At 41.4% G+C, this 14171-nt stretch overlaps 2 protein-coding genes across 9 annotated transcripts in view; both read left to right on the forward strand.

Annotated features, from left to right (window-relative positions):
• The window catches only part of LOC111974930 (E3 ubiquitin-protein ligase ubr3), a 50735-nt gene extending 39089 nt beyond the window's left edge, over window positions 1-11646 (forward strand). For all 4 annotated transcript variants that reach the window (XM_024003014.2, XM_024003023.2, XM_024003032.2 and 1 more), the window contains 8 exons: window positions 4029-4129; window positions 5920-6044; window positions 7037-7144; window positions 7391-7516; window positions 7627-7806; window positions 8685-8894; window positions 9113-9252; window positions 9407-11646. In XM_024003014.2, coding sequence (XP_023858782.1) covers window positions 4029-4129; window positions 5920-6044; window positions 7037-7144; window positions 7391-7516; window positions 7627-7806; window positions 8685-8894; window positions 9113-9252; window positions 9407-9524 — 1108 coding nt within the window. In that variant the 3' untranslated portion in view covers window positions 9525-11646. The remainder of the gene's footprint in view (window positions 1-4028; window positions 4130-5919; window positions 6045-7036; window positions 7145-7390; window positions 7517-7626; window positions 7807-8684; window positions 8895-9112; window positions 9253-9406) is intronic.
• Window positions 11647-13128: 1482 nt separating this feature from the next.
• Window positions 13129-14171, forward strand: part of myo3b (myosin IIIB) — a 104098-nt gene continuing 103055 nt past the window's right edge. For 2 of the 5 annotated variants that reach the window (XM_024003053.1, XM_024003059.2), the window contains exons 1-2: window positions 13129-13395; window positions 13905-13947. In XM_024003053.1, coding sequence (XP_023858821.1) covers window positions 13302-13395; window positions 13905-13947 — 137 coding nt within the window. In that variant the 5' untranslated portion in view covers window positions 13129-13301. Of the gene's footprint in view, window positions 13396-13563; window positions 13634-13766; window positions 13948-14171 lie in introns of those variants that run through there. The other 3 variants (XM_024003084.1, XM_024003077.1, XM_024003066.1) reach the window with 3 other exon arrangements.

Here is a 14171-nt window from a genome sequence, read left to right on the forward strand (position 1 = left end):
TGTCGTGCAGATCCACCTAACATCCCTACACCCCTCTCCTAAGTCCAGTTTACCCTAACAGCCCATTCAACACATACGCAACACACGCACCCTTCCTGTAATCACAGTGCCACTCTCCCCTCACGCTAAACACCACCATCCCCCCTGGCCCTTGCAGCTTTTCCTCTAGACAAAGAGGAGCCAAAAACCGAGAAGGCACCATGCGTGGTTGCCATAGATACCAATAATTGCTGCATCTGGCAAATTACCGGGTGCTCGTTAGAGAGCGAAACGACCCCGTCACGATCACTGCACCGAGAAACAACCGCACCACACATCTCAGCCCTCCGCTGCCCAGCCTCATCTTTCACAGGTTCAGAGAAACAGAGAAATGTAACAAAGCACAGTCTCCCCTTTATTCATGCTCTCGCTACAGAGCTTGTTTTTGTTGGTCAGACGTGCTCTGTCTTGAACAGTTTGGCTTCCCAGGTTCAGTCTTGAGAGCTATTAGCATCCCAGTCGTATAACACTTAGCACTATTAGGTGACCTAACGACCTCTCTCCCTCCCTGTTAGCGGTGGAAGACAGCCTTTTACACCTGTTACTATTTAAATGCTCCGAGCCAGATATGAGTCTCAGAGGAGCAATTTTGTGTTCAAAATCCCTTAGAGATTCGGAAGGCAACTATGTCATTGACACCCTGCCAGTCGTGTTCCTCTATTTAACTAGGACAGAGAACGTCGATGCCCGTGCCTTCCTAGTCTGACTATAACACAATCTGTTTTTCATAACCGCTCTTATGTCCATTTATGTGGGATGCCTTACATTTAATTAAGTCTCATTTTCAAAAGACTACATTGCTCATGTGATTTTATTAGTCATCTGGATTTGACTGAGATGTGCAACATATATTTCGTTGTGTGGGCTGTTCACTGTAGGCAGGTCTTTTTTTGAATTTGATGGAATGAAAAGCAGATTGCTGRGTCATAAAGGTTTTCTTCTATTGCACGCTAGAATTAACCGGCGAGTGCCTTCAAAATGGAATGTATTATTGTGTAAGTGCACCTCCCTTCATTCGATGTCCCCGGAGGTCTTGAGTGGAGATGGAGGCTCTCTATGGGCAGCCAGATGAAAAGCAGCCATTTTAAATGGAGGTGGCAATCAACAACAATATGTGGCCCGGGTTGCATTATGGAAGTGGGTCAAGGGATATAAGGGAAGATGCTTTGCTTTCTCCCACTGCATTAAAGTGGGGGACTCCTCGAGGGCAATTGGAAGTGTGACGTCATTGCAAGTTAAGTGCACAGCATATTAAGGTCAACCACAGGAGGTTGGTGGCATCTTAATTGGGGTGGACGGGCTCGTGGTGAAGGCTGGAGCGGAATTTGTGGAATGGTATCAAACGCATGGTTTCTGTGTGTTTGATGCCATTCCATTTGCTCCATTCCAGCCATTATTATTAGCTGTTCTGCCCTCAGCAGCCTCCACTGAGTGCAGCGTATACAGTATATTCAAGGGAGGACTTTGTTCTTGGCCCTGAGAAGATAAAGGCAATGGGCATCTACAGTGGGCTCAAAGTATTGGGACAGTGACTCTCTTTTTGTTTTGGCTCTGTACTCTTTGAAATGATACAAAGTATGCACTTTAACCGCAGTCAGTCAGCTTTAATTTGAGGGTATTTTCATCCAATCGGGTGAACCGTTTAGAAGTTACACCACTTTTTGTGTATATATAGGCCCCCCATTTGAGGGACAAATTCACTTGTGTATTAAATTAGTAAAAAGTTAACTATTTGGTCCCATATTCATAGCACGCAATGACTACCTCAAGCTTGTGACTCTACAAATTTGTAGAGACATGCTATCTTCTCACCATTACAACAACAGGGGGGTTTATGATATTTGTGATTCTAACTTTCTCACTCATCATAATTCAGGATTATCTGTAGTCATGACAACATCCACATTAATGTAGAAGTGTTATTAAAGATGACAGTCTGCACGTTAACCTCCATAGTCATTTATCATTTCAAATCCAAAGTGCTGGAGTACAGAGCGCAGAAAACAGCKAAAAAAATGTCACTGTCCCAATTTATTTTGCAGRTCAATGCATTTTAGCGTGCACATTCTCTCTTACCTGCACCTACCAGTAGTTATTGGGAATAATCAGGGTGGAAATTGACAGAATTGAATGGGTAAACCCAGCTAGGGGTCCACTTAAACAGCGATTGCTAAAAATATATTCTGTTGAACTGGCAAACTGATCTGATGTCTGCTCTTTCTATTTGTTAGTCCCATCCAGTCTTGTCCATGTCCTCTTTTGTTTGTCTTTTCCCCCTCCTTTCTCTTTCACTTGTTGCTGCTGTTTTCAAAGTTTTTCATGTACAGTTTATAATACAGTTCTTTGACAGGTGGTGGGGCAAATAGAAGCAGTAAAAGGAATTTGAGTGATTTGCCATTTAAAAGTTATATTATGGTAGATCAAGAAGTTTTCAATTGTTATAGGCTAATGGAGAATTCAAGATGAACAAGTTAAAGGTGTTCAATATAGTAAACAATAATTCTGATTTACTTTAGTAGGATGGATTAGAAAAGTACCAGATACCAGGAGTGGTCTTCCTGAACGAAGCACACTAATAAGCTTGGGCCATAGCGTCTTGCACATACCGGCGCCTACATGCAGTTACGAAAATAGCTCTTATCTTTTGATTAGAAGCTATTTCTGTTCAGTCACTCAGCATCGCTGTTTCTAGCTTCCTACCTGAGGGACAGACTGAGGTGTATTCCCATTGGTTGGAGATGTCTTTGAGCCAAGGTTTGAGGTGCGTTCTGAAAGAGCAACACAGCACAATGTTTTGAATGGACATTTTAATAATAACTGTTCAAAGGATTTACCCACAATTGTATTCAAATTTAAACCGGAAGGTGCATTCCCCCTCATTCATCCCGTCCCGTTTCCACCCATGGGAAAAATAAGATGTTTTCAGACCCCTTGACTTTTTCCACATTTTGTTAGGTTACAGCCGTATACTAAAATGGATAAATCATTTTTTCCCCTCATCGATCTACACACAATACTCCATAAAGACAAAGCAAAAGCAGGTTTTTAGAAATGTTRGAAAATGTATCTAAAAAAACGGAAATCAGTGAAGTATGTATTCAGACCCTTTTACTTTGTTGTAGCACCTTTGGCTTACAGCCTCGAGTCTTCTTGGGTATGACACTACAAGCTTGGCACACATGTATTTGGGGAGATTCTCCCATTCTCTGCAGATCCTCCTCTCAAGCTCTGTCAGGTTGGATGGGAAGCGTCGCTTCACAGCTATTTTCAGGTCTCCAGAGATGTTAGATCGGGTTCAGGTCCAAGCTCTGGATGTGCCGCTCAAGGACATTCAGAGACTTGTCCCGAAGCCACTCCTGCATTGTCTTGGCTGTGTGCTTAGGGTCATTGTCCTGTTAGACTGGGGTGAAGGTTCACCTTCCGAGGTCCTGAGCGCTCTGGAGCAGGTTTTCATCAAGGATCTCTCTGTACTTTGCTCTGTTCATCTTTCCCTCGATCCTGACTAGTCTCCCAGTCCCTGCCAATGCTGCCATCACCATTATTCACCGTAGTGACGGTGCCAGGTTTCCTCAATACGTGACGCTTGGCATTCAAGCCAAAGAGTTCAATCTTGGTTTCATCAGAGTCTTTAGGTGCCGTTTGGCAAACTCCATGAATGGAAACAGGATGCAGCCGAGCTCAATTTCGAGTCTCATACTAAAGGGTCTGAATACTTATGTAAATAAGGTTTTTATTTTTTTATAAATTTGCAAACATTTCTAAACCTGTTTTCGCTTTGTCATTGTGGGGTATTGTGTGTAGATTGGGGATTTTCTTTCCTTTAATCCATTTTAGAATAAGGCTGTAACGTAACAAAATGTGGAAAGTTAAGGGGTCTGAATACTGTACCTACCTTGTTTCAATGAATACTTAACTCTTATCTTAATGCGAATGTACTGTATGTTTTTCAATATGTCTTAGTGTTACCTCAGGTGTGTTTTTCTCTACAGCTGCCTGGATGACGAGAGGCCAGAGGTCCCCATGCTGTTCAGAGACTGCCCATCCCTGCTCATCATCTTTGTATTGACCATGCCACAGCCACTACGCAAAGGTGCTGTCACTAACTATCCATAATTTTTTTATTAAAATATATATATATTTTTTAATCAGACGATGGACGTGAGGGGAAGGGGAGTTAACAAGGCTACAGAGGGAGGTTTCTCATCGGTTGGGTCAGAAAGACAGACCGTTATCAGTCCTAATCATGACTGAATGTAGGGAGAGTTCTTATCTGTTCTTCCGTTCCCTCTATTTTTGGCTGTAAGGAGCAGAGTGACATCGCCCTGTTTATGGAGGCTGTGCACCCTTCACATGCCCTTCATCTCCAGCTGAGTGCTTCCTGTTTGATCTCCTCCAGGCTCAGCCCTGTGCCCGAGGGGAGGGCCACTACATTGGAGCCCAAATTGCAGCAATCATAGGCCTACTTAATGGGTGCCATGCCATACAAAGCTGTGCTGAACTGAACTGCCTGAATCCATGGACACTGAGGCGGTATGAGGCCTAAAGATCTATCCTAGCATCAAAAGCTAGGAGAAATTTAGAATACTCTGAAATATAGGCTATACTTAACTCTGGTAAACAATATACAGTACAATACAATTGTACATGGTGAGTGAAAAAGAGCCTGAGATAGTATTGGTGAGTTGATATAGCTGTGACAGTTTTTTTTTTCTTTCTCAGAGAAAGCCATTTCACAGCTGTTAGACCTCTTCTCCCTATTGACTGATTAACACCTCCTTACATTGCCCTTCAGTCTGTCGGGGAAAACTGCCCTCAATGTCTTATGCACTTTTAGATGGACTTTGTGTCGTCTTCAATTCCACATTGATTAAGCCAAATAAGCATCATTACGGCCCTCCTTGTGACATGGAGAATTGATTTTTAACACATCACTATGCGAGATGGGTGTGAATGAAGTATTGTTATTATATCCGTGGCATGGAGATGGAGGTCAGGACATGTCTGGGTTTTTCTCTCATTTAGAGGGGATAGGAGGGAGAGGCGGGGGGGGGGGTTCCTAACAGCCTGTATGTCCTTCATGGCAGTAAAGGTTGTTTTTTTTGGGGGGGGGGTTATATGCTGACAAGCAACACAATGGCCAGCCCAGTGGACCTGTCACCACCACCACTTTCCTAAGGAGGGGGAATTGTTTTTCTGTCGGTTCAAATCCAAGACCTGCTCCAAATCCCAGCTCCCACCTGGCGGGCCCGGTGCCCCCTGCTAATTACAAGTCTATTTGATGAGCCTTTATAAACACCGGAGCGTTCCTCTGGAGACCAAACTTAACCTATTGACTTGTCTTCTAGCCRAATAAAAAGGTTTAATCTCCTTTGAAGGCAACCTGATTGTCCAGCTCTTAAAGGTCATTCTAGGCCTCCTTTAAGTAATTCCTTTTACTGTTGAACATAGATGAAACTGCTGTCTATTTAACAAGGTGTTCAAAGTAGTCACTGGGAAGAGATAATGTACTGTATGCCTGTATTAATGTATTGTTCCACTTAGTAATTCGTCTGTGGAGAACACATCTTGGCTGTTGTGATTTCCTGTTTTTGCTGATTGCTTGGATGCTCTATCCATGCCCATAATTATTGTAAAAGGAAAAATGCAAATGAAGGGCGGTAATTTGCATATTCTTCCAAAACGATTAACTTTGTTGCCATCATATTCCTGTTTTTATGATATGCAGATTTTCATCCATGAGTGGTTCTTCGAATGAGAATGGCAACAACTTTAATTATGAATCCATTATTCTTCTCAAAACAATGAAAGTCTGACCAAGACTATGTAGCGCGAGTATCCCAACACTATACATGGGTGTGTCTCCTCTCTCTGTTCCTGCAGAACACTTCATCTGTCTGGTGAGGATGCTGTACAACCTGCAGTACACCCAGGCTCTGGCATCTCTCTCAGCCAAGTTCAGCCCCGAGGAGAGGCAGGCCTGGAGCACGTCTGGAGCTCTCAAGAAGGTAATGGACATATCACCCACCCTCCTCACCGTACTGCTGCCTTGTACTCTACCAAYTTACCTTAGGAAAGTTCCCTTGATTGAGAAGCCAATGCAGGCGGTGTCTCTATACTTTCTACCTGTTATTCCCAGGAACTGTTTACAGCCGTAGCAAATGAGTGTGAATGCAAATAAAGATTAAGCCCTGGCCTAGTTAATTTAAGCAGTTTGGGCTGTAGATGTATCGATCATCATTATCAAGGAGAGAGAGATTACCGGAGAGGGCTGACATTAATTGGCTTTTCATCTTCAGTCTATTAAATCTGTATTAGCAAGTGGCTGGTTGGAATGTAAATGGGCAAACAGCAAAATGCCCACCCTTTTAGTGTTTTCTATCTATTGGGGCGCTGCTGAATATCTTCCCCCACTCCGTCACGAACAATGCAGCACTGTCATTTAAGACCGCTCGGAAATCCTCATTGTTAACACGGGCCATATTTGGAGGGATGTCGTTGTATTTAAATTGCAGTTGATAAAAAGACGCCAAAGTCTCAACCGAGATCRCGAGCCCAGAGYAAGGAAATCCTGACTCCAAATTCCTCCAGCTATAAATCTAGGACTGAGAACGCCAGGCTAGATAAGACTGGCTGATGGTTTATATTCTCCCACCGTCAACTTGATAAATGCTAGCAGCTTTACTCCATATAGAATATTAGTCAAACCAGTTTAATTTTATCAGAACACACATTCAGTAATGTCTTGGCTCTTATCAACGGTGAAATATTTTATTGCATGAAAATGTGTCCTCGGCTTATTCTGCATAAGATATTATACAGTGCTGCACATTTTTGAGGGGGAAATATGCACACTGCAGCACATCTCAAATACTTGACATTTGACTGCTTGAATATCATATGAAACGGTTCCAGTGGCACAAGCTGAATTGTTTCAAAGTAGTGTCATTCTATAGTACTCTGTCACCTCTCCACTACTTTTMGACTTTTTCTCACACAGAATGCTTTCAATGCCGAGAAGTCCTATGACGCTCTTCTCAGCCATGTCATCGGTGAGCTGTCCAAGGTGAAGACTGTGTATGATGTGAACACTGAAGTGCCGTCTATGGTAAGCCATATAGCGTTTGGGGTTTCAAAACCAAGCTTCCGAGCTCTGTGCTTGGCTAGCTCCATCTCTCTTGGTAATCCCCCCCCCTGGTTTTCTCCTCTTTTCTCTTACATGATAAATTGGCCATTACCCAGAACAACAATGCTTTGATATCTGTGCTCTCTGAAGGAGATGTATATCACCCCATTATCAGCCAGCTGTTGAAAGGTTATTGATGAGGCATTACTCCTGTGCTTCCTTCCCCAGCTGAGCTCTAGTGTGTGGTCCCCACACTCCATAGAGTACAGCCTCCAGCAGTTCTGCCTGCCCTACCTCCGCCTCTCCTGTCTCCTGCAGCACCACCTCTATGGGGACAAACTGTCAGGTTGCCCGGTACTGTTACTGTTCCACATGTCTGTCTGTCTGTCTACCTACCTGCCTGCACCGTAGCAGCTCCAACCCCACGGCTTTAACTAATACTGACCATTTTGTTTCTTTTTCAGGAGGTAGAGGAGTTCTCAYGCCTCGCCAGCTGTCTAGGGCTCCTGGCCCCGGCCCTTCAACCATCCAACCCCGTCTACAGTGCCTCGTGTCTTGACTGGACGGTCAACGCTTTCGACCTGATGACTCAATGGTGCTCTGAGGTCACGGGGCTCTCTGACACTCAGGCAAAGAAATCAATAGTAGGTTTGAGGCTGAGCACTTAACGCCACCAATCGTTGTGCTCCATTATAACGTCTCCAAAGCATCAATGGTGGTGTCATTTTGTGTTTCACTATTGTGTTATAAAAGAGTATTGACACCATGTGTGAGCCATGGCATTTCAGGCCCTTTATTTTAGCCAGTGCTGCGTATAGCCCCTCTACTGTATATTCAGTGCTGAATATAGCCCTTGCGAGAGTAATGTTTTTCCCCACCCTGCCTTTGTCACTCGGCACTGACCTTTGCTGCCTTACATCACAAGATGAAACCTCACATCGCTTCACACTGCCATTCTGGATTGTTTCTACATACCTTTCAACCCACAACATTACACCCTGGAGTTGAAGTGCATACTGAAAAATGTGGCATTTAGGAACTCTTGACAAGTTATTCAGTAGAAGGCTTTAAACTTACTTTAATTTCCTATATTCTTAAATCCCTTTTAGTAACAAGTGGAGAGAGACAATGCCCCAACTGAAATGAATGTACAGTAGCTTAAGTGTTTCTTCGGGGTGATGCTTAAAGGAGCAGGATGAAAGGGCTATGTCATATTTTCTTCAATGTCTAAAGGTTGCCGAGGCGACCTGATGAGTCCGCTGATTAAGACTCTATTGACAGGTTAGAGAGCGCAGAAGAGCACATGGCTAAATGAAAGGGACTTCAGAGTCAGCTCTTSCGGAATTGGTTTTGTTCTTAAGTGATGAGGCAGCTGAAGGGTAGGCCTACCATGGACAAGGCACAATAGTGAGCACCAGCTCCTATGCCATCCAAGCTGTTACAATGGATTGCCTAGGTCACAAAGTTGCAGTTCAAAATTGGAATGTTGTGACAAACATGTTTTTTTCCCCTCTCCATCCAGACCTTGCTTGTCCAGGATCCACAGTGGGCGTCCCCCCACCTCCTCCACTTACCTGACCACTACAACATCATCTTCCAGTACTACCACAAGAAGGCCTGCACTGCCTGCAAAAAGGTGCCAAAGGACCCAGCACTCTGCCTCGTCTGTGGCGCCTTCGTCTGCCTCAAAGGGCTGTGCTGCAAGCAGCAGGGGATCTGTGAATGTGTTTTGGTGAGTGGCCCTGCTTTTTTTGAAGGCCATATTAGACTATATCTGAAAAAAACAGCATGATTTTCATACCGTGTTTTAAAGGATGTCTTATTCATTGGGTGGCCCGATGTGCTTAATTTGTAGGTCATTGATGGATATTATTACTTGCTTGCTTGGGTGGTGCTGCTGTGTGTGCAGATGACTGATTAGGTGAAGAGATTGTTTATGTCTGTCTTTAGCACTCTCAACACTGTGGTGCAGCAACAGGCATCTTCCTATTGATCAACGCCTCTGTCATCATCATCATCCGAGGGCATCGCTTCTGCCTGTGGGGCTCTGTTTACCTGGATGCCCARGGAGAGGAGGACCGCGATCTACGGTACGAACACACTCCATAGACACATTGCCGAACACTTCTTCAGTTTCATATCTCACACAATGATCTTGTCAGGTTCTCACTTGAACGGTTGATGTGGTGCGGACTATGCTGATAATTYAAGTGATTTACTTACATTTTTACAATCTTTTTGCAGTCGTGGCAAGCCCCTGTTTCTATGTGTGGAGAGGTATAGAGTGCTGCAGCAACAGTGGGTTTCGCACACCTTCGATCACATTAACAAGCGCTGGGGACCTCACTACAACGGACTGTAAGGTTACCTGAACCCACACCCTGATGGAAAAGAATCTCTTTGGCTTATGTGTCTGCCTCTGTTAAACATATAGGAAACTTATCATGTGATATAAGCAAATATGCAGTGAGTGTCACTGCCACAGCCTTGGATTATGTGGATTTTGGTGTACAATCATGCCTAAAGACTAACTGTGTGTGTGTGTGTGTGTGTGTGTTTTTATTTAAGTGATTTACTGTGTGAATTTCAACAGGGAGAAACCTGAAAGCAGAACTTTGCCCAGTTAGTTTGGAAGAGGTTTTGAAGACAGACAGTTTTTTTTTCACCAAAAAATACTCTGATTCTGGTGGATATTTGTACACTCTGAATGGCTTACAGGTTGAGTTCGAACTACTTGATATTTGGAGTATATAGAATGACAGATTTGCCCCTGGTAAGGTTAATGATTATCATCTTTGTCACCATGTACGAATTGATGCATATCCCTCATTTTTTGACTTCATACTGCTGGCATGAGTTTAAAGCTCTTGATAAGTATACCAATGTTATTGCAAATTGTGTGCTCAGTGTGTGTGTTGGGAAATTCTGGTAGGCGACAAGTCCGCTCATCAACAAAGAGTTTATTGCAGTTAAGCAAAGGCAATTTTATTTTTTAAATTCATCCTCAGGTATAATTTTTTTGCTGCAGTTTAAAATTCAACGTTTTTAATATTTTTAATAAATGTTGCTGCTCATTGTTCCAATAAGTAATTTTACCTTTTGTAAAGATTATTTTTGTTTTCTTTTTCTAAGAAATTAAAGTTTTGTTTATGGTAGATGGCTGGCAACAGGTTGTTGATTCCAGCTCGCTGCAAGGTTGAGGGAGACAGTCATCTCTATTGGTCTTTGCAGTCCTGCCTTTCATTACGCCTCCGGCCCGGGTCCCTGAGGAAACTCAATGCCCACTCACCAGTCTGGCCACAGTAGAGTACACAGAAAAGACTGTTGTGGAGTATATCTGTCCAATGTAATTGGCATGCTTTTCCCAAAATCTCCATTGCTCAGAATGTCATGTGCAATGGGATTTTGCTATAGTTAAATTGAAATATWTTTATTTCAAAGTTATTGTACTGATATGGCTTTCTTTAAGGGAATGGGAATCATTTCATCCTTTGTGCTGGTGAAGAATTTTGCAGTTTTAGAGTACAGTTTCATAAAAAAAATTGGCCTGATTTTCACATTTCCTTAGTTTCTCTGTAAAGTTATAGTAAATGTACATGGGCTCATAATGCAAGATCCCATCTTTAAATAACCATTGGTAAAGACAAGTAATTGGGAAATTGTTGAAGATGATGATAGATGTAATTGTAGGTGGTTTTGCAAAGTGTAATAYCGTTAATCTTAACAAATTTGTCATTCATTTAATCCACACTTGTGGTCCAATGATATCATTTTCTATACTTTCAAATAACAGTTTATTTGTATGCTTTTGATTGCCAAAAGTTATAATTACAGTGTATTTATAAGGAAGACTATTTCCCTATGCCTAAATTTCTCCAAGTTTAAATTATTATCTTAGGTCATGGATGCATTCCAATGTTAGACATCAGACTTCAACCATAATACACAATGTATGCATGCCATTGTTTTTTCAGTCACACTTTAGTCACACTTTTTGAGTTTTGGGTCTTAAATGCTTAGTTTAAATTACAATGTCACCAACTGGATGAGTAGATGGCCTACTTATCCACTTGTGCGTGCAAGATAACTTTTAGTGAAAAACAGCACATTCAAATCCTTGGGTGATTTATTCTGGTGAAAAGTATTTTGTGAATTGCTGGTCCACATCGTGCTCGAAGGAGGAATCTTTTCGGGAATATTTATTTCCATCCACGCATGCTGCTTATCTGTCTACTCTGAGATTCCCTTCCCTCTTTTTTGCCAGTCCCTACTTTGTAGCCTACATGACTGCAACAAAATATCCAATGAGTGATGGGTGTACGTTCTAATTGAAAGTTCTTTGTTCTCCTGTATGAATGAAAATCAGAAGGAATACAGTACATTACTGTAGGTGCTGATTCAGGCTTTCTGAGTTGGATCAGAAAGTGTGACTTGGACATTTATTGCAAAATGTAACATATGTTAATAAAATATAAACACACTGACTCGTTTATCTTCATTCTCCATGCTGATGTCATTTAGATTCGATATGGAACAAATATATATCCTATTTTTATTCTCCGGTGGGTTTGTGTTGTCGTTCCATTCAGATGATTAACATAATTGGCCTGCAGCAAAGCCCCTTGTGCTTCCTTTGTCTACTCAGGCCATTAACTATGATTTCTCAGGACCTCAAGTTGAAATTGAGGTTAGCTCCATGGTAACCCTTAAAGWTGGACTATGTAAAAAGCACTCAATTTACTGTTTGAAATTAGGAAAACTATTAGAATTTTTGCAGTTTGTGACAAAACAAGCAAGTACAGTGTAGAGAATCATTTTACCATCGCAACAGCGCTGAAATATATTTTCCCATAACCAAAATTATTGTATTTTCAGCTGTTTGAAGCTGGTGCACACAACCTAAAGTAAGCAAAGAAGAATCGTTAAGAACGGTAAGCATAGAAAATGGTGCACATAGCACAGATCTACTGCTTCTTAGACTTGCTTGCATTGAGTGACCGATCTAGAACTACCTTTTCTCTGTGAATTTGTTCGGGTTGCCCAAAAAAGTTAAAATATTGCCTCAGCACTAACATGTACATCCTGCTCTTACAGTCGAGCTGGGAGAAGAAACTAAACTGTCCAAAATGGAAAAGAATAATACACAAATATTCAGCCACAATTTGGGGCTGAATATAATTATTTTCCATTTGGACAGTTCAGTTTCTTCTCACAGCTCGAGTGCATGGTTGACTGTAAGAGCAGGATGTACATGTTAGTGCTAAGAGGCCATATTCTAACTTTTTAAATATTCTTTCTCKCAACCTCAGACACATGGTCAAAGTTCTGCTCTGGTCATATGGTGAAAACTCATTTGTATTTCATTTTTGTGAAATGTATTGTTAGTGCTTACAATGTTTCCATGTACATGATCACATATGCCTACTACATCACAAGAAGTCAAAAAACATACTGTAATCGAAATAAAACAGATTACATCATTGATTAAGATTGATCTACTTCTTGCCACAGTGAATTTTGTCTCTGGGTATTGTTGCAGAAATGTGCAGATAGAACAGATCATTGTTCTGGGACTGGGAGCACTATGGATCATTTACTCATTGGTTGCTTCGACTGAATATATGATTTAATGTACAATTTGAAATAAGAATTTGTTCTTAACTGACTTGCCTAGTTAAATAAAATAAAAATAATAAACTTCACCTATACTTTCAGTCTCTGTGGCCTGTGGAAAACYTGTCTTTGTAGTTAGAAATAAAGGATGTTGTGCAATTTGGTTTGATATAAAACCACAGACATCTGTGAGAATTAAAGGGAAACTCACGTTTTAAATGAGGAAAAAAACAACACGGCAGAGTCCTATTCACAATACATCATTGCAAGCCAATGAGGGTATTACATGCCAAATAGGAACTATGAATGACAGCAACAGATTATATTGTGCACTGGATGAAAACTGGGTTGAAGTTTCAAAGACAAAAGGCCTCTCAACGTAATGAACAGTACTGTACAAAGCCTCTATGTCATGGCATCATCTCTAATTAGTGGAATTTGTCAGACATGCAGATGATGCCAGCAGGGAATCCTWAGAGTTTCAACATTTGTTAAATATTTAGCTAAACCAAGGCCTTTTTCTAAAATGGAGCTTTTCTCGCACGCTCTGATCACACGAGCACTGAAATACCCGCCACAGGCATCCCTACATTTGAGGAACTTGTTGGTTCCGTGCTTTGGTAAGATCTTATTTGAACCATTTTTTGAATTTGTAAAACATTTTGTATGTGCTATATTACATAAGCCTAAGTAAGACATATACAGAATGTGGAGCAGTAGCTTGCAGAGCAAGTAGGTTAGGGTATATTATTTCCTCTCAATTGCTTATCAAGTTCCTGTTAATAATTAAACCCTTGACGGGTGATTGTGGTTAGTGAGAAAACCGAGAAAATCAGTTCGGATATGTCGCTATGGACGGTAAGATACAGAGAAAGTGTATTAATTGGATGATGCTTGTCTACAATATGCTAAAAACGTTTGTCATAGTGTAGTTACAAACGTCGGAATGTCTTTCATTATCTCCGCATTCCTGAGATGGGGATGCCTGCGTTTGAACTGGCCATGTCATGTGTCGCAAATTATCAAATTGAAAGGAAAATGTGTTGTTAGTAGTTTTTTATGTATGTCAAGATGTTTTATAAGTTCTCATTTGTTTCAGAGTCTTTTCTATCATTTAAAACATTTCCAGGGTTCGGGTTCACAAATGGAAATACTGACGCAGCAAAGACAGGGTAAGGCTTTWATAAAAAATATATTCAAAATACATGACTGCAATATTTTTGAAATTAAATGTAAATAGTCTGAAAGGAAATCAAGTTATTTTTTTCTTTAAGCAGCTGTACCAAAAACAAACATATGATTACAGTACCTAGCAAAGAATAAATTGGCTGACATGAAGATTACATAGAGGCTTTAAAGGCCCATTGCAGTCAAAAACGTGATTTTCTTATGTGTT

This window comes from Salvelinus sp. IW2-2015, linkage group LG2, assembly GCF_002910315.2.
Source record: "Salvelinus sp. IW2-2015 linkage group LG2, ASM291031v2, whole genome shotgun sequence".
NCBI lineage: Eukaryota > Metazoa > Chordata > Actinopteri > Salmoniformes > Salmonidae > Salvelinus > Salvelinus sp. IW2-2015.